At 48.7% G+C, this 19193-nt stretch overlaps 9 protein-coding genes and 1 non-coding gene across 10 annotated transcripts; 3 read left to right on the top strand and 7 right to left on the bottom strand.

Annotated features, from left to right (window-relative positions):
* Window positions 1-16: 16 nt before the first annotated feature.
* Window positions 17-2359, bottom strand: BABINDRAFT_178904 (uncharacterized protein; the record flags this gene model as incomplete). The annotated part of the gene is made up of 1 exon (XM_019131074.1): window positions 17-2359. Exon 1 carries the CDS (start codon window positions 2174-2176, stop codon window positions 17-19), a length of 2160 nt encoding a protein of 719 aa, XP_018988101.1. The 5' UTR covers window positions 2177-2359.
* Window positions 2360-4210: 1851 nt separating this feature from the next.
* Window positions 4211-5800, bottom strand: FUM11 (fumarase). The gene has a single exon (XM_019132653.1). The coding sequence runs from the start codon at window positions 5693-5695 to the stop codon at window positions 4295-4297; it is 1401 nt and encodes a 466-aa protein (XP_018988100.1). The 5' UTR covers window positions 5696-5800; the 3' UTR covers window positions 4211-4294.
* A 453-nt stretch (window positions 5801-6253) lies between these two features.
* MIM1 (Mim1p) lies at window positions 6254-6691 on the top strand (the record flags this gene model as incomplete). Its single annotated transcript, XM_019132265.1, has 1 exon — window positions 6254-6691. The coding sequence occupies one exon, from the start codon at window positions 6254-6256 to the stop codon at window positions 6689-6691; it is 438 nt and encodes a 145-aa protein (XP_018988099.1).
* Window positions 6692-7397: 706 nt separating this feature from the next.
* Window positions 7398-9346, bottom strand: BABINDRAFT_159282 (Ppx/GppA phosphatase family protein). The gene has a single exon (XM_019127569.1). The coding sequence runs from the start codon at window positions 9254-9256 to the stop codon at window positions 7424-7426; it is 1833 nt and encodes a 610-aa protein (XP_018988098.1). The 5' UTR covers window positions 9257-9346; the 3' UTR covers window positions 7398-7423.
* Window positions 9347-9684: 338 nt separating this feature from the next.
* Window positions 9685-9758, top strand: BABINDRAFT_t43. The gene has a single exon. It is a non-coding gene; the product is annotated as a tRNA-Ile (tRNA).
* Window positions 9759-10346: 588 nt separating this feature from the next.
* On the bottom strand, window positions 10347-11798 carry HXK2 (hexokinase 2; the record flags this gene model as incomplete). Its single annotated transcript, XM_019131498.1, has 1 exon — window positions 10347-11798. One exon carries the CDS (start codon window positions 11796-11798, stop codon window positions 10347-10349), a length of 1452 nt encoding a protein of 483 aa, XP_018988097.1.
* A 1266-nt stretch (window positions 11799-13064) lies between these two features.
* ARC15 (Arc15p) lies at window positions 13065-13526 on the top strand (the record flags this gene model as incomplete). The annotated part of the gene is made up of 1 exon (XM_019131502.1): window positions 13065-13526. One exon carries the CDS (start codon window positions 13065-13067, stop codon window positions 13524-13526), a length of 462 nt encoding a protein of 153 aa, XP_018988096.1.
* Window positions 13527-13960: 434 nt separating this feature from the next.
* Window positions 13961-15175, bottom strand: RPN7 (proteasome regulatory particle lid subunit; the record flags this gene model as incomplete). Its single annotated transcript, XM_019131539.1, has 1 exon — window positions 13961-15175. One exon carries the CDS (start codon window positions 15173-15175, stop codon window positions 13961-13963), a length of 1215 nt encoding a protein of 404 aa, XP_018988095.1.
* A 165-nt stretch (window positions 15176-15340) lies between these two features.
* BABINDRAFT_159279 (uncharacterized protein) lies at window positions 15341-16110 on the bottom strand. The gene has a single exon (XM_019127568.1). The coding sequence runs from the start codon at window positions 16070-16072 to the stop codon at window positions 15707-15709; it is 366 nt and encodes a 121-aa protein (XP_018988094.1). The 5' UTR covers window positions 16073-16110; the 3' UTR covers window positions 15341-15706.
* Window positions 16111-16180: 70 nt separating this feature from the next.
* On the bottom strand, window positions 16181-18620 carry BABINDRAFT_159278 (uncharacterized protein). The gene has a single exon (XM_019127567.1). It carries the CDS (start codon window positions 18554-18556, stop codon window positions 16385-16387), a length of 2172 nt encoding a protein of 723 aa, XP_018988093.1. The 5' UTR covers window positions 18557-18620; the 3' UTR covers window positions 16181-16384.
* Between the last annotated feature and the right edge of the window lie 573 nt (window positions 18621-19193).

The following is a 19193-nucleotide window of genomic DNA, read 5'->3' as shown; positions in this document are numbered from 1 at the left end:
ATACATTGATATAAAACTACCATTCTTTTGGACCAAACGTCTGGCCCTTCTTCAAAGTATAGAATGGGGCATACTCATAATCCAAGGTTTTTTGGTAAACGGTATTACCCCACCAGTTTAACTTCCCTCCTGGGTATACAACGCAGAGGAAAATGATGATAATCGACAACGCGACACCAGCATCAAACCCGGCACTAATAACGTTATTGTACTTTGTGTGGAACTTCTTGAAGTTGTCCTTAATGTAGGAATTGAACACATAGCACGTCACAAAGTACAACGAGTAATTGTAAAGAGTGGATGGGGGGATGTTCCCCGAGCCAGTGAAAAACACCGGTCCATTGATCTTCCCGTACCACTTAGTAGGGTTCCGTCTCCAGAGTAACCAGGTGAAAATTGGGAAAATAGCTCCGATGAGGAAGAAGTACATGATGGCGTTATATCTCTTGCCCAGAGAGAACAACTCCTTAGGCCCCACCGCACCCCAAATAATGGAAGCATTGAAGATTGTTCTACCCTGAGCGCAGGTAAACCCGTCCGATTGGCTTGAAGAGCAAATGCCCTTGACATGGAAACGCATCCACTGCTGAACACCAACGTTAACAAGACAGGCCCAGATGGTGCCCCAAATTTGCATGAAAAACATCGTGCGAGGAGGGACTTTCATGTACTGGCCCAACTTCAAGTCACGAGAGAAATTCAAGCCTTGTCTCATCGGGATGAAGCCGTATAATTTCACCATCATATTGGCAATCGGCTTACCGGGCCAGATATAACCAGCAACCAACTCGGTAACAATATTCAACCCAACATGTTGGTTGGTAATCCCCTCCAACAAGCCCTGCGGAATAAAGCCCACAAAGGTAATACCCAAGGATACAACAAGACCCCACCAAGGCAATTGGGTGTGACCTGGATAACCACAGACAGCAGCGAAGGACAACCCTACCGAGATGACCCAGAGAAGGCCGTACCACCAGTCCGGAACTTCGTTGAAACGGTTCATGAGCCTCTTATGGATGTCTTCCCCCCCGTGTTGGGAGTTTCTCAATTTACCCATGATGTCTTTGCCGTGGTACAAGTACGTGTGGGTGAAAATGGATAACACAGCCGCAAAGTTCAAGGCGTACGACAAGAGGTAGGAGTACGGAACCATCAAAGGTGAGTACGCTTTGTATGCCGCCTTGTTCAACACCAAATCCTTGTCCAAGACCTTGGTAACATTGTACTTGCTTGCCGTGTTGTCGTAAGTGGTGGTGCTCATCATTGGCATATACTTTGCATCCCAGGTGTTGGTGTAGTACAAGCAAGGTAACACAATCACAAAGAAGAGGAACACGGAACCGTAAGTGTTTGCAGCAACCCAAAATGGCGTGGCGAGAGGCGACACACCCAAAGCCTGGGTGATCTGGGTCCAGTCGAAGGTGATTGGGATGATACCCAAGCCAGACGAGGTCCCGAAGATTTGGTTTACCACGATGTTCTTTGGAGCAATCCAACACACCCAGTTGAAGTAAGACAATGCCTTGAAAATAAAGCCTGGGAACCAGTACCAGACAAAGGAACTGGTGCCCACAATAGCAAACATCCTGTAACGTGAAATATTGAACCGGCTAACTTGGAGATTATCTCCCAACAGGGACTTGGACAAGGTGTTGAACACCGTGCAGGTAATCAAAGACTGTGGCCAGGTCATCGAGGCCGGGTATACTATCCACCGTCTGGTCAAGCCCGCGGCCCCGTAACCCAAAAGCTGCGTACTCAAAACAAGCAAGATCTGGTACCCAATATTTAAGTCCTGGTCGTAAAAGTTGGTTTGCGCGATCAAGATGTTCATCGCGTACGAGGTGGAGGCGGTCAAGGAAACCACAATGGTCAAAAGCGCATGCTCCTGGGGTGTGAATGGGCCAGGATTCAAGTTGAAAAACGGCGCCCTCGGAAACCGGATATCGGGCAACTTTTCAAGCGCTTTACCGATAGGAAACGAGATAACCTGGGCCACGACATAATCGATGCTGATGGTAGGATAGTGCAAGGAAAAGAACTGATTGACACCGCTGAAAACAATCACGAAAACCGTTGTCAAAAACCAGCTTCGCCAGTGATTGAGGTGAACATTTACATCGATATCTGTGGTCACCGCAGCCCTCACTTCTGGATACGGGGAGTTGTCCATTTCGGATGGGTTTCCTTCGACGAAGGAGACATCGTCGAGCTCTATGACACGGGTGACTACTCCATGCTTTTCTGAAAGTCTGCTCTGAGATGATTGCGAGACGCCATCGGATTCCAACAAATCAACATTGGTGGAGCTGAATTGGGCTTTGGAGTCGTCAGTCTCTGGAGGGCCGTAAATCGCTTCTTTGCCAGACATCCTGAGGTTGAGGCGATAATTTTCTGCTTTCTACACGCATTTAGTGATGAGGAGGATATATATACCCTAGCGGGACAGAGCGACGTGATAGAGCTATCGCCGCCACAGTTTGTCAAACCTTGGATGTGAGCTAATTTTAGGGACCCATCCAAAACGTAAGCGGATGTATGAGTAAAACATCGTGGAAGCCTACACTGACGCCACTATCACCGGCCCGTAAAGATAAGTGTGGAGGCCTAACTGTGGTACACGGTGCCGTCTAAGGCGACGCCCAAAAATCTTAAAGTGGCCCGCTGTTCCCTGCTATACCGGGTTAGTCAGTGATGTTCTATGTTTTTAGCGCATCTGATAATGCGTTTGACTCGTATAGTCACCTCCCCCCTCCCCTTGTCTGTTTAAAGTTCAAAAAGTGCCTATGACTGATTATAGAACAAAGTATAAATTATCCGCTGTGGAGTAAATTTCCTTATCTCACGTGGATCCTGTTCCCTGTATCGGACATGTTTTATAATGCCAAAATTCTCAGGGCCAAGCCGAGAGTCGTACGTTCTATTCTGCGACCTGTTTAGGTTATTCCACGACGAGAGCCTGGTAGATACGCCAAGCTTCCAGATCCAAGAAGGAATGCATAACCTCGGAGTGCCTGGATTTAGGAGGAGTACACTTCATGAGAGCCTGAAATCACGAGACATGACGAAAAGCTGTAAATTGATCCTGCGTCACCGGCAAATTTTCTTTTACAAGCCTAAGCATTGGACGGGGGGTTTTGCTGTACAATTAAGCCCATGAGAAAGCTTCCGGAAAACTTTATCAAGCATCTCACCGACTGGGAGCGAATAAGGTTTCAGCGCAGGGTGACAACTCATATATTAGCAATCGCGTAGTTGATAGCCGGTTCTTATCTGAGGGCTTGCGTATTGGGCACTGTTCAGATAACATAATTCCCATGGGCTGCTTATAGTCATACACCCAAACCTCTAACGCTAGTTGTCCACGTTATTGCACCCCTTATTTCACGTAACCCTGCCCGATATACATAAATTGAGTACTTTGGGCTTTGCACATTACTGCAAACATGAACGGAGGAATTCACTCGGTCTAGTTGGCTTTGGCATGGTATACAGTGGCGTGGAAAGCACTTGCAGGTCATTGGTCTAAGCCCGAAAAAAACACTGAAAACGCCGTAAGCGGGAAGTTAGGCTATAGGGCAGCACGAACGCCGAACGTCAGGATATGTAGGGGCCAAAAAAGCCACACTTTAGAAGTTAAATTGTGGATACCAACGATGCGTCACTCAGACCATAGCTTGCTATATGTGGCCAAGTACTGACCGCGTTATACTGATTAGTTCCGCATTTAAGTTTAAATGGAACCTTTTGCCTTTGTGTCCAAAATCTGGATATATATCATCACTGTGTGTTTCAACCATTGTCCGACTCACGAAACCTTGGGAACATGTAGTCTAACCTTGTTTTTTGAACTGTAAAGCAGGTGCGACTAATATTAGGAATCCACCAACCAATATGAAATTATGTCCGTGTACACGCACAAGGCATGGCTCATCCATATGGAACTCCGCGCCACAGTTCCACAGCCCTTCTATAGTCATGTTCCATGCGTTATTTCTATGGTCTACACACGAAAAACCATTGTTCAATATAGGATGGATACAGCATGGCAAATAATCGTAGCACTTCTTACAAAAGGACGGTCACAAGGGTTTTCTCATTCCTATCACCCTATGCAAACATAGCTACGCTTTTGATGCTAGTAGCATACCTAATACCCTTCTAACTGTGAAAGTTTATGGTATTGAATACGCGCCATTGCTCATGGGTTGAGACCAACACAAATCTGGATTATTTGTAGGTTAAAAATAACAAAAACTTGTACCCGTGCAATCGTTAGAATCACCTATCCCTACTGTTTCGGGCCGATCATCTTCTCTGGTCTGACCCATTGGTGGAACTCCTCCTCGCTCATCACCTCCAACTGCAAACAGGACTCCAACAATGTGATGCCCTTTTTGTGGGCGTTCTTCGCCACCTGCGACGCTTTGTCGTATCCAATCTTCGGGTTCAAGGCGGTCACCAACATTAACGACTCGTTCAACAACTTGGCAATTCTGTCCTCGTTGGCCTTGATGCCGACCACGCAGTGGATTCTGAACGATCTGCAGGAGTCTGCCAATAATCTGATCGAGGACAACAAGCACTTGGCCATCACCGGCTTGAACACGTTCAACTCAAACTGACCCAGGGCGCCACCAAAGGTGATGGTGGCATTGTTGCCAAACACTTGAGTACACACCATGGTCAAGGCTTCGCACTGAGTAGGGTTGACCTTCCCCGGCATGATGGAAGAGCCAGGCTCGTTCTCTGGGAGCGACAATTCGCCGTAACCGCATCTTGGCCCGGACCCCAAGTACCGAACGTCGTTTGCAATTTTGAACAACGAAGCAGCAAGCGTGTTCAAGGCACCGGAGGCCTCAACAATGGCGTCATGGGCCGCCAAGGCCTCAAACTTGTTTGGCGCCGTGCGGAACTCCAAGCCCGTGAGCTCAGAGATTTTTGCGGCGATGGCGGTGTCAAAGCCTAGCGGCGTGTTTAAGCCGGTACCCACGGCCGTACCACCCTGTGCCAAGAGAGACAAGCGAGGAAGTGTTGCCTCGACGCGAGCGATCCCGTTGGTCAACTGCTGAACGTAGCCCGAAAACTCCTGTCCGAGGGTCAACGGCGTGGCGTCCTGCAAATGGGTTCTCCCGATCTTGATGATGCTGGAAAATTCGTCCGACTTGGCCTGGAACGCATCTCTCAACTCGGTCAAAGAAGGCAACAACTTGCTGACAATCTCCATGACCGCGGCGATATGCATGACGGTGGGAAAGGTGTCGTTGGAGGACTGGGACATGTTGCAGTGGTCATTTGGATGAACCGGGCTCTTTGAGCCTAACACACCACCCAAAAGCTCGATGGCTCTGTTGGAGATAACTTCGTTGGCGTTCATATTGGACTGGGTTCCGGAGCCAGTCTGGAACACTACAAGCGGAAAGTGCAGCGACAAAGAGCCTTCCACCACCTCCTGCGCCGCTTGCTGGATAGCACGCGCAACCTCCGGGTCCAAGCCGAAGGTTAAGTTAACAGCCGCTGCTGCTTTTTTCAAAACTCCAAACGCGACGATCAATGGTTCAGGTAACCGTTCGGAGGCACCGCCGATGTCGAAATTCTGCAAGGATCTCTGAGTCTGGGCGCCCCAGTACTTGTCTGATGGCACCGCGATCTCGCCAAAGGCATCGGTCTCAATTCTGTGAGTGGTGGACATTTTATAATGGAATAGTCACAATGAAATATTGTTACAATGGAATACTGTCACAATGAGTTTGTATAGTCTGAGGTAGTTTTTTTAAATCTCATACAGGAATGGAGGAAATATTTACCCCTCTCTATCCTGCGTTCAGAAATGCTAGTACGTCAATACAATTTTCAAACCAGGGGACCGCAACACGACTCCGTCTAGGCTCGGGTCAACAAACCTATTTCTTATTGTATTTGGAGTAAAACCTAAGCAGTATACTATAAAGACAATTCGGATATAAATCTACATGTTCTGGGGTAGCTAGTGATCGCAAGCGAGACGGAGAACACCCACACCTCGGCTTCGGAACCTTGTCTTCCGAGCACCAACGTTTAGAATCGCTAACTACAAAAATCCACATTTTTGTACTTTGCGAATTTCCATCTCGCGAATAAGATGTTTCCGCGAAATTACCACTGGGGCAATCAGCCTTCGAGTAAAACCGAAATGTATCCGGTATATGACAAGCAGAGGCAACTTGACAACTGATTAACGGAGATACCATCAATCATCTTCACAGTTACGATGTCCGCTACAAATGAAATCCTACAGGACATAGCGGATGCTGCACACCAGGAGATCAAGGCTTTCTCCAGCGAGCCCTCTGCCATCACAGACGACGCCCCAACCGAACTCGACAAGGTCATTTTTGGTTCAGACTCAGAGGAGGCGCCATTCGACAACCAGTCTATCTCGTACCTTTCCGACACCAATGAGAATTTTGTCACGGTTCCCTCCAGTGGCACCTTGGTAAAGCTGGAGGAGTTTTCCGTGTTGGCGTTCTTGGTCAGATGCGGCATCAATTTGGTCTTGCCGTTCATTAACGGGATCATGGTGGGTTGCGGTGAGATTCTCGCCCACGAAATCGGGTTCCGTTACGGCTGGCGTGGTGCCAGAGTAGAGCCATCGGCTCGAATGGCCCAAAGGCAGCGCCAGATTCAACAGCAATCCAAGTTTTTGTAAATAAAGTGATACCGATACCGCGGAATTGGCATCGGTGGCTCTGGAGTCGCACCTGCAGTAGGAGTTAATGTGTATAATATATAGAAAGGAGCAGTAATAGGATGCTGAGATATATTCATGGGTAGAATTACTACACTATCACATGTTTGGTTCAATGTGTGAGGTAGCAAAGGAGATTTTTATCAGACGGGAACCACGAAATGTGTTAGTATCAAGCGGTTTCGCATTCAGTTTTTTTTTTGAAACTTCGATGTATGAGAGAACTAACTATGATTATAATCACCTTGCGTAGATTAAACCTTTTGGGACCTACAGTGTGGATTGTACAACAACTTTAACCGTTTTTTTGTTGCAGAACCTCCTGGCTTGTATTGCTTATTTGAGATCCTCGGTGTGGTCGGTACTACCTGACTATACTGGTATGAGCGTACTTCTAGTTGAATTTATCCTGTTTCAATATCCGTCGTTGTTATTTTTTTCTAGCTGATGTGAGAAGGAGATCTGCATTCTTGGAAAACTTGGAGTTCAGTCGGTAGCGGCGAGTGAAATCTGCTATAGCAAAGCACGTAGGCTCTGGACTGCCCCTGCTGAAAACCAAGAACAATTACCGTTGCATGCTACATGCTCATAATCAGCTTATCCTTACGGCGGTCTAAACTGCGGAAACTGACCCTTATCATACCCACGGCTACGCTATAAATCTTAACTTGGTTCGTACATTACTCATATCACTTAGGCCTTCTCCGACGCATACTTGACTTCGATCTTGCACTTGTGCATGGCTTTGCTCTCCTTGTTCAACAGTCTCATGTACTTCTGAAGTTCAATCAAACGGGTCTTGACGGTGGCGGACGAGATCTGGATATCATTCTTGCGGATCTTCACGCAGATCTTGTAGTGGCGTTTGCTGTTATCCGGCAAGTCGTAGAGCGCGAGCTGGTTCAACTTGTCCACGCCCAATATATCGTCCTCCTCGCGTGCAGTGCTCTGGGGGTCGGTCGGCGCGTCACCAGGCCGTTTGCTCTTGTAGGGCTGCACATCGAAGTGAATGGCGCCATGGCGGATGTTACCACCAGGGTAGATGCCGCACAAAACAAACATAAGCCGCCCGATGTACTTAGACCAGTAGATCATCAACTCCATCTCGGGCTCTTCGCCGCTCTTGAGGATCATGCGCGACAACTTCTCGTAGAACACCTGCTCGTTGGTAGAGATATCGCCGCCCCAGCGCTCGCAGCATGCAATGCCGATCAAGCCCTTCTGTCGGTGGCTGAGCCCGTGGCAGCCCAGGAGAATGCCACTGGTGCCGATGTGCAATGCTGCCGTCGGCTGCACCTCCTTCGGGTACGAGCAGTGGACAAAGAGAATGTTGCACAAGGCAGGCGCAAGCGAGTGGAGGATCTCGTCGGGGATGACCTCTACGGGGAGCGCTTTCTCGAGGAGCTTGAGGTACTTGTCCACGAGAAGTGGCCGGTACGGGTTTGTCGCGGTGATAAGCGGGTCTTGGCTCAATAGCTCAAGCGGAAGCGACTTGTAGAGCATACCTTCGCGCATGCCGCACTCGCTGAAGTGCACGGTCTTAATCGGCGGGAGACACTCAAAGAGCACACTCAAGAGAAAGCCTACGGCCGGCAACTGCGCGCGGCGGCGGTCACTGAGCTTGAAGATCGCGCGGTCAGGGTGCGGGACGGTCTTCTTCAACAACAAGTAGTCCACCATGTTCTGCACATCTGTGAACGGTACCTCGTAGCCATTGATGACGGTGGAGATGGGGTGATTGTCCTTGTCCTCCGCGAGAAGTAAGTGGCCCAACGCGCGGAATCCACCGCCACACGTGAACAACTCAAAGCCCTCGTTGGCTTGGAAGAGCTCCTGTGGAAGCTGGATGTGTTCGGTACAGTCACGGAACGTGTCCTGGATCTCGCGGTACAACGCCGTGCGTGCGGCTATTTCATTGCCAAGTGCGCACGCCTCGTTGAGCGTCTTGGTAAGCGTGGCGGAGCCGTACGGCAACACCAAAGGCGTGGGGCTCACGGCCACCGGACCGGTCTTGTGATCGATGGAGATCCAGCCCAAGCGGAGCGACCCACCGCTCAAGTCGAGGAGCAAGCCCTTGTTGCGCGTGATGGAACTCGCGGCGCCGAATGCGTACATCATGCCCTCGTCGTGGCGCGAGATGACCTCCACGGGCCATCCGGTGATCTCCGTGATGCGGCGGAAAAAGTCTGGCGCGTTCGGTGTGTACGTACTCATCTCGCTCGCCACCACCTTCACGTTCTTGTCCGTGTCCACGCCAAAATCCTCGCATGTGAGCTTGAACCGCACCATCGAGCGCACCACGTCGCTGATCGTCTCCGCGGGGATGCTGAGGTCGCGGTGCTCGGCCGTATCACTGGCGATCACATACTGGAAAAGCACCGCCATGATCTTGTCTTTGTAGAGGCACGGCATGATCCGCGCGTGGTATGGCGCAAGCGACGAGATGGAGAAGCGGACCCCGTTGGGACCTATGTCTACGATCGCGGTAAGCGACTGCGCCAATGTTTCTTCCTCTTCTGGGTGCATGAATATCTTGCAGGATAGGAAAGAGTTGGTAGAGAGGGGTTCCAGGAGATAGTCTGGAAGAGTTTGTAGGGAAAGATGTCAGAAAGAGATGTCAGGGAGGGTTTTAAGGAAGGGTGCGTTTCGCTTGTCGCTTATGTCAAATGGATTGTGTCTGTCCGGCTAGGCGGTGCACGACCGGGGTGCAGCGAGCCCTAGTATCTCAATGAAGTGCGATTAGTCTAGGTTATATACAGGAGTTTTGGAAGTGTTTGTTCAAGCGGTTTTTGTGAGGTGACTCGAGCCTATTATTTGTAGCTGAAAAATGATGTAACAGAGAGAGTTTAATCTTTTTTATACTCTTCAAGATAATCGACAAATATAATTTGCTTCAGGGCTAGGATCGGACTTCTAAGGTGTTAGATGTATAATCTCAAAGCAGTCATTGATTTGGTCCCTTGGCCCAGTTGGTTAAGGCATCGTGCTAATAACGCGGGGATCAGCAGTTCGATCCTGCTAGGGACCATTTTTTCCTCTTTAGAGTCGAAGTTATTTATTGAAGTATAGTTGTAGGAACAAATGGCTTTAATTCAGTCAGGGAAGCTCTCTTAATGGCCCCAGAGTGGGTATCTTTTTAGTTTGTATAGCTTGGTACATTTTACAGACCGACCGAGTGGGGAAGATATGATGGTAACTAGAAACTTTAACAATAGCTATAGAATCTTGGGCTTACCGCTGGCGTATTAAGCTTTAATGGACCTAATAGTTATAACTGATCAAAATAAATGTCACTGATATGTCCTAAGGTACACCGGATAAACTTCTATCCCACGCATTCGATGTGCCTTTCAAGAGAATGCCCATTTTTCACGGTTAAGTTGCTTCGAGATGGAAAGTCCCATATTCCTGAATTTCAATTAGCCATCCACAAACCTCAACGCCTTTGTACGCTACCTACGTATCGTAGTGAAAGTGCGCACCTGAGACAGTGCAGGGCTCTATTCAGACGTACCCACTCCAGTATACCATTTCTTTCTGTTACACAAATTGCTCTAAAGGTTTATTCGTAACGCTACGGCCCTCGCCTTCAGCCAGTGCTATTATAGTTTTTCGTCTACTTTCTCGCCCCCACAGACTTCCCCACGGCCAATCTCTTCTCGGTCAACGCGGCAATGATGGCGGCACCAGCACCGGAACCATCCTCGGCCGCGACAATCACAATCGGGTCCTCCGCAGTCTCCCACTGGAAAATATCTCTAAGCCCCTTAGCAGCTCTCTCCTTGAACCCAGGGTACTTTTCATAGACCGAGCCGTCAGCGGCACAGTGCGCAGTAGTGTAGCCTCTCTTCTTGCAGATCCCGGCAATCCCACAGACAGCCAATCTTGCAGCTCTAGTACCGATCATCTCCGATACAGCCCTGATCAACTTTCTCTCTGGCTCGGTCGTGGAAATTCCTAACTCGTTCTTGAACAAGTCCTCAGTGTCACTCAAGTTCTCAAACGGATCCTGCTCGACCCGGGACGGATACGACGCGTCCAAGTAGAACGGCAGGCGCAACTTCTCCAAGTTTTGGTTCTCAAAGATCAAACCCATCTCGCAAACCTCCACGAGCGCCAAGCGCAATACCTCGCCCAAGTAGTAGCCGGAAATCATCTTCTCAAACGCCTGCTGGCCAGGTCTTGGCGACTCTGCGTCGATCTGGACGTCAATATTCGTTCTTGGCAACACCTTGTGTTCATTGTCGAACGAACCGTACTCGCAGTTGATCGCCATCGGGGTCTCAGGCGAAACATCATCCGGCAAGCAGCCCTCCAACTTGGGAATGTCACCACAGACATCGTAGTAGGCACCGTTGCACCCCGTCCCGAAGATCAAGCCCATCCTGGCCTCAGGGTCGGCATAGGCGGACGCAACCAAAGTCCCAGTGGTGTCGTTGATTACAGCAACAATCTTGATTGGGATGCTGCGCTTTTCAATTGCCGCCTGCAACATTGGCACCACATCGTGCCCTTCGACGTTGGCAATATCAAACCCCTTGGTCCATCTCTGCAAGATCCCCACGTTGATAGCGTGCTGCGTGGCGGGGTAGGAGAAGGTGAAGCCCAACGGCAAGAGCTTGCCGTCCTCCACGCCGTGGGGGAACTCTTCATCCACAAACTTCTTCAAGCAGTCGGCGATGAAGTTCCACAATTCATCAGCGGACGCGGTTCTAATGTTGTCTGGCAACGCGTACTTGGACTGGGTTGAATCGAAGTCGCGGTTGCCGCCCAACTTAACAAGCACCACCCGCAAGTTGGTGCCACCAAGGTCGATGGCAAGGTAGTCGCCGGTCTCCTTGCCGGTAGGAAAGTCCAAGACCCAGCCTGGGTTCATTGGCACGTTTCCACCTTCCTTCGACAAGCCCTTGGCCAACTCGGCAGCAAAGTGGTCGGAGATCTCGCGCATCTGCTCTGGCGACACAGTGAAGATCTCGCGGTAGTGGTCGATGCGGTCCATCAATTCCTTTGGGACATCCGTCATGGAGCCCTTTCTGGCAGCTGGGGGTTTAGGGCCTAAGTGAACCATCGTGATTGTGTAATATTACAAGTGGAAAGAATTTAGTTTTAAGCGGGCGTCTACGATATAGGCGGGACTGGCCGCTAAATATACTTTTTGCTGTGAGGGGAAAGGGTGGACCTCCCGTAACAATAGAGGACCATAGTGATGATGCGTCCGGAAAAGGGATCACCCAGAACACTGACTCAGAGCTAGTTCCAACCGCGTCGAGTTAGCCATGCTCTTGAATTTTCCGGGGTAGCTTTATTTGACTAGGATTAGGATGTTTTGACGGTTAAACTCCATTTAAGTGGTTGTCTAAAGTGTAATCGCTTAATGAATTCGGCTACGTTCTGAATTTTAACCTGTAAAACCAGGAATCGGGAGCTCGATCGGGAAGGCTTGCGCTCCACGCGTATGAATTTCTCCGCTCGGGTAAATTATGAATTCGAAGGTCGGCCGTTCGTTGGGGGTGTCGGCTCGTGATGCCGTGCTCGGAAAAACCGCGTACGGCATCAGCGCAAGGATCCTCATTGGAAGATGTACTAACAGAGCTCATGGTATTAAAAACCCGTGAGACTTATAGGCAGCCATGTAGATGTAATGTACATACCCTAATATACTTAAAGTCAAGAACCGGACAGGAGTATTTGGCTTGCAGAGATCGTTTCTAGGAGACTAGCCAACCTGTTGCATGTCACATCGTGAAAACACAGAGACGTTTCTAGTGTACGGACCTGTTTAGGTATTGCTATTAAAGTAATTAAAACTGGCGATTATGGGGCTGGGATATAAGCTCTAGCTTGCGAAAACTGCAATGGCTGGTTGTCTATAACTTTCTGCCCATAATTTTCTGCCCATGGCTACCAGAAGTCACCAGTAAGATCGGGGCTTTCATCAAGCGTTGCATAGTGCAATTCATGGAAATGGACATTATCCAGTAGCTTCTGGTATCCACGTAATCCATCTTTCAGAGAATACGATACCCCGCAACATTACCGAGTGGAGAAAGTGCAGACATCCATAGTATCATACTTAGTGTTCTTTCTGAACATTGCTCTGACCACTGGTAGCACTTTTACCCCTAAACTAATCAACCATCAGTTTCTCGCACTATGAGTTGTCAGTACTTATTAATTGACAATGGTTAAGAGCACAACCTCACCCATTGACTGTAAGCCTACCTCAAGTGTATATCCTGCATTCACCCAACTCGTTCATCTTCCGCGCCTCCTTCCTAAAAGTCATGTTGGATAAGACTTCCACCCTCCCTAAATCTTTACGAACTACACTATAATGGAAGACTGGAGAAGAATTGACATTGACGCCTTGAACACCGACTCAAAGTTGACGGCTGAAGACTTAAAGCCGAATATTGCGGCTATTCCCGCCAACCAGCTTCAGACCATCCAGCAGAAAATCCTCCTGTTACAGTCCACGGGACAGCCGGTTGAGGCGTTGAGATTGGCCTTGACCCAACCGCCGTATGGTAACAGCGATTCCGAGAAGGATGCCTACGCTAAGGCGCTTTCGGATGTGTTGGTCTACAACAAGAATGTGAATGACATCAAGGACATTGTTCTGCAGTTGGACAAGGCCCAGCAGGACAATTTGGTGAAGTATTTGTACAAGATTATGAACCAGGGCTTGGCGGGCAGCGTCAACAGTGGTGTTATTTTGAACTGGTATGACCAGTTGACCGAAATCACCGGCTTGGGTCCGGTCGTGAGGTATTTGAGTGACAGAAGAACCGTTTGATCGTATAGGTGAAGGATTTAAGATAGCTGTGCGGAGGATTGAATACAAAATAAGTTTGTGGTCAAGGTGTAATCACTGGTGCCACTGGTATATGGTTAAGTGTAGATTGGAGTGTCTTGGGTATTTGGTTCGAACTGCGAGCTTTATTTGACAATTGGGCTTCCTTCATACCAGAGATCCCTTCAAGGAGATCACTAGTCTCGTTGGGGGTGGGCAGCTTAAAGGCATCGTAAACCTGACTACACCCCATTATCTATACGTTACCCAAAAGACGTATCAAACACTTTTTCAGCCGCTCACAGAGCCTCGACACCTAACGCGTTTCATACAAGATCAAGAGCTGACTATACTTAGACCCCAAGCCATCTTCCAATAGGACCACTGGCTTTTGCAGAATTCAAATTACATATAATTTACATCGATTCGTTTTACGTCTAAATCCTCTCGGCACCGCTCAACTTGACGGCCGCGCCGTACTTTTGCAACTTGGTCAACAATTGGTCACCGTTCTTGATCAACGCCTGGTACTGGTTGTTCTTGTTGTCCGGTCTATTGGTGATGACGATGCCGTTGACTTTATCAATTACGCAGTTCAACTTCTTGTTCGGAATGAATTTGCACAAGTCCTCGTCCAAGAAGGCGACAGACACGCTGAACTGTTGCGCCATCGAGTTTAACGATAATGACTTGTAGCTCTCCAATAACTGGGAGTAGGCCTTAACCCTGATCTCTCTCAAAAGGAAGTTCGAATGGTGGAACAAGTACTTTGACGGCAAGACTAAGGTATCATTCGTGTCCATCAACAAACGGAAAAATACGGGGTACTCGGAGATGTAGAGCGCGTTTGTCAAGCTGATCAATGGTTCCAAGTGCAGGGCGGACGAGTAGATGGCCAAGATCTCCGGCGAGTCAATAATCTTTTTCTTCAACTCCGGCCTGTCCAAGGACAAGAGACCCGCGATGATTGCAAACTGCGCCAATTGGTCGTAGTCAATCAATTCGCTGGATGTAAAGGTTGCCAAGGAATCAATCAACAAGCTCGTGGCCTCACCAAAGTTTCTGGTGGCGAGGTGGTAGAGCCCCAAGTACGTCTTGTAGCGGTTGCGGCGCTCCCAGTCGCCACCCTTCTCACTGAGCAGCTTGATCTCGTTCAAGTGCGAGAGCACAAACGGATAGTCGTTGAAAAAGAAGCCGACCCGCGTGATGGTCAACAAGATGTCAATCTTGATCCCAGTGCTGGGCGCCAACTCCTGCGCCTTCTTCAACGTGGCAACGGCATTGGCCTTGTCTCCGATCTCGGCGTAGTAGTTCCCGAGCTTGATCCACCCGTTCAACGTCTCCATCTCACCTTTGTCTTCGTCCTCCACCTCTTTGAGCGTCTGCTTCAACTCGGCAATCTGCTCTTCGTTTGCGGCATTCAATTGCGCGTGCAACTGTGCGTCGAACGGGAAAAACGCCGGTAATTCCTCTGAAATGTGTTTGTAGTACGGGCCCAAGTTGTTCTCCGTGACGGCGGCTAATACGCTCGCAGCTATTTGCTGCTGCTTCTGTGGACGGTTGGCATCGGCGATGGCATTGGGGTTCGCCAACACGAACACCTGTTCGGAGAGCTTGAAGTCGGGAATGCGTGGGATCTCGGTACCTTCCATTGTGTGATAATGATGAATGATGGAGTGGGGAGGAGACAATTGCGTTGGTCGTTTTGAAGTAGTGGCGAGCGGTAGGCACACGTCGATGGGGGGTGTAGGCGTGGCGCACCACCGCTGCAGACAGTCATGACAGAGCACTACGGATGTGTTACTAACATGGGTTTACTCGACTTCATGAAACCTTTATCGATTCTATAAAGAAATGTGTAAATAACCAGTATAAATAACCAGTATAAATAATCAATATAAATAACCAGTGTGGGGGTTTCACTGATAGTGTTGTTGGAGGCTGGCCTATGACAGACCATTTCTAATCAGCCAATCCTCAAAATCTCTGGGTTTAATCTGGCTGTTGCCCGATCATCCGAGAATAGACTCCTCTGACAGATAGTGCGCTTTATTCTAGGGTATATTCCACCATCTATAAATGTAGGCAGATTACAAAACTCGAGCCAGTTGGTGGCGACAAACTTGACGTTCCATCTACGAGAGTTAGTCCCTCCATCGGGTTATCCCTCAATATCCTCAAATTTATTCAGATTCCTTATGCTCAGACTTGAACTTGTCGATAAACTCAGTGACTTGCAATCTGATTTCGGGGGTCTGCACCACAATGACCACCAACCCGTCGCTGCCCACGTCGTACTTGATGTTACCCTCGTTCGGAATGGCAACTACCTCGTCAAACTGGTCAAAAAAATCGTTCATTTCCTGGAACGTTTGCACACCCGGCAATGCAATATCTGTCATCTCGTTGCCTTCCTCTTTGTCTGGATTCTCCCACACCAACATGATGGAGATCGGGTTGTCCAACTTCTCGTTTGGGTCGATGTCGTTCTCCAAGTGCGACGGAAAGTCGCTCTCCTCCTCACTGGGGCTATGTTTTTCACCGACCATTATATATTGCTTGTTGGCGAGGCTAAGCAAAAGGCCGATGGCATCTCAAGCTGAAAAAAAAATATAATGGAATGCTCCTGCAACTAAACAGCGCACTGAAGGAACGGCGCAGCCCTAAGATTTACTGCCCTCCAGCTGCTACTGTAATAAAATAGAGGCTATGGTGATAAACGGGCAGGTCATAATTACAAGCCAGTGGAACGATAATCATTTATTGCATCTCACTATACGGATCTAAGTGCCGTTTTGTGGCCAGTTTAACTTCCAATGCATATGGTTCATAATTCGTAAAAGGGTATGACTCCGCCAGTCTTAAATGTCCTTCTCATTTTTGGAATTACCGCGTTTACGGGCAAGCACGCGCTTCTTAGACCCATGTTTATCCGAGCTACTTGGGTCGCGTTGGTGCTTCAAGACACTGGCTGCATTGGCTGGGGATATGTTTTCTTTTGCTTCCGCAAGAATCAGCTTTGCAATGGCCCTCTTGTCCTTAGGGTAGTTATCGAGGTGTTCCATGGCCTGTGCTTCGGTTGGCCGTTTGAACTTTGCAACCTTCCACTGTACTGGTTTTTGAACACTTTCATTGTCCTTCTTGGACGGGCTAGTCACCGTCTCAGAATTAGCACCTTTCACTTCTGAATTTTTCAACTCATCTAATTCCGCTTGAATGGATTTCAAATTCGCATCCTGAGACTCAAGCTTTCTCTTTAGCTCAGAGCTCTCACGACGGGAATCCCCAAGGGCCTGTATCATTCTGGCTTCAGAGTCCAGTTTGGCATTTCTCTCCTTCACCTGCGCTTTGACCATGGTCTCATAGGCCATCGTTAATGCCTCGTGTTTGTCATGCAAAGGCCCATACTTCTCTTTAAACACCGTCAATTCCTCTATTGACGATTTAAGCGTGTCGTACTTCGCCACCACCTCTGCTGCTTCAGCCTCAAGCTTTCCATGCTTTTCCCCTAACGAAGCCAATTCGTCGGCTGTAAACCCAAGCTTGAGCTTGTAGTAGTCCACCTCCTCCGCAACAATCTGCTTATCTAACACCAACACCTCCATTTCACCCTTCGCTTCTTCTAATTCGCCCTCGAGCCGTTCGTGTTCCTCGCCCATATCGGCCAATTTCTTCTCGTAGTATTTTGAAAGCAGCTCCAATTTTTTATCCGATTCCTTTGTATAGTTATCCTCCTGCTTGAATCTGTGCGACTCATACTCGTTCTTCAACCTTTCAATAAGAAGATCGTAGTGTTCGCCCACGTTTATCCGAGTGACGCGTTCCAAGTCCAAGAGCCTGCTCTCAAACAAAATGTTTTCCTCTCTAAGAAGGGTGTTTTCCGCTCTAAGTTGTACACATTCCGCCAAAAGTCTCGTATTTTCCAGCTCAGTAACCCGTAACTCGGCTTCAACTATCTTTCCAGCGCTAGACGGGTCCACGGGGATGGGGGTCTCACAGCTGGCTGACGGTAATCTAGCCAATGCCCCCAGGCACTTCAATGGCCAAATAAACCGAAGGCACTGGCTGACGGTGGAAACGTCCCCCTGCGGATCAAGATTTACCATCAAGGCAAGCGACGACCGCACAAGCGGGTTGACCAAGTCCGTGAACAAAAGTCGGGTCAACTTGGAGTTGCGGATCGCCGGTGCGGACACGCGCCGCCGAGTACTGGCCATTTCCAACACTCTGCCCAACTCGGACAATGTGGTATTGGTGTAGGCCCCTTCCTTGAGGGTGGTTCCGTAGGTTTCGGCTAACTTTGTCCGCTCGTTTCCTGCCAAGTCAGCAATGGTCAACCTGGCGATGGAGCTGGGAGGAGAAACGGGGTGTTTTTCAAAGATTACGCTATCGCTGTGGCGGAAATTAGTACTGGGACCTGGGTTAAACCGCACATGGTCGATCTGAATGAAGCAATGGGACCGCGAGGAGTAAGGGTTGGTGGCGGTGGCAGCCATGGAGCGGTGGACCAAACCTCGGCGGACCAATTCTACGCTCTCAGCATAGCTCTCCGCTACTTTCTTCGAAACATTGCATCTAATCTTGTGGTCTGGACCGGTGTAGATCTCCCTGTTGGTTTTGGGTGTGATTTCGTTGGTGAAGAGGTCTCGGATGAAGTCATTGTGGAGTTCAAACATGGATAAACTAACCATCAGCCGGTCCAGCGATCCTTCCTGATGCGTAAAAATGTCCCTCAAGCTCTGGAAACAAATCCCCGGTTCGGCAGTAGTTCCGAACATCGAATAGGACTTTCCACTGTTGGACGGCCCCATTGCCACGAAACACGCATCTTCCCGCTGGGTGAGCACCTTTCGAACCAAATTTGCGACCGTATTTTGGTAAACATTATCCTGGGAGGCAGGACCGCGGAAGATCTTTTCAAATGCATACTTTTCTTGGGAGTCGCCGAGAATCAAGTCGTCGTTGGTAGTGCGGAAAATGGGGTCGCCTCCCTCGGGCGAGGGTTTCACGCGGAGGTACAACGAGATATCCATGACGTTGGAAATGGTGGATATTTCGAAAACAGAGAATAGTCTGTTAATAGTTCGATGTTCCAACTTTCAGGGAAACAAAGGATTGTCACCTGTATGTCGCAGGGATTTTTCACGCTTGCAGCGTATTGACCTTTTACCTGATTCACCAAGGTGCATGTCAGGGCATGGGCGCGTGTGCAGGCGTTCCATACACATTTCAGTCCGCCATTAAATGCCATAATTTTGGTGGAGTGAAAGAAATGAGCTTAAAAGTGGATATGTGAGATTTAAAAGGTTGAGAGGATATATAAAGACCGAGAGGATATATAGAGACTGAGAAGACATAGTGCTATTCATATACCACTCACGCGTGCTTGTTACAAATTCTATTCTAGTACAGATTTTGGTCTGGAATAACCAATAGGTTATGACACTTCGATGATTTATAACTTTTTCCTAGATTTCGCAAGCTGAAATCTCTACACCAAGGGTATTCAATACCATTGATTGTCGATTTGTTTTACACTGATAGACGAAAGCTTCTAACCTTGCACAACCCCTAGTAAACCTCTTTCAGCTTTAAGCTTTATAACGTATACGGAGCATACCTGAGGCTCGATTGTGCCTGTTCCGCGGCTGAATTTCTTCACTTTATTCC

This window comes from Babjeviella inositovora, assembly GCF_001661335.1.
Source record: "Babjeviella inositovora NRRL Y-12698 unplaced genomic scaffold BABINscaffold_1, whole genome shotgun sequence".
NCBI lineage: Eukaryota > Fungi > Ascomycota > Pichiomycetes > Serinales > Babjeviella > Babjeviella inositovora.
This window is presented reverse-complemented; position numbering and strand designations above follow the sequence as displayed.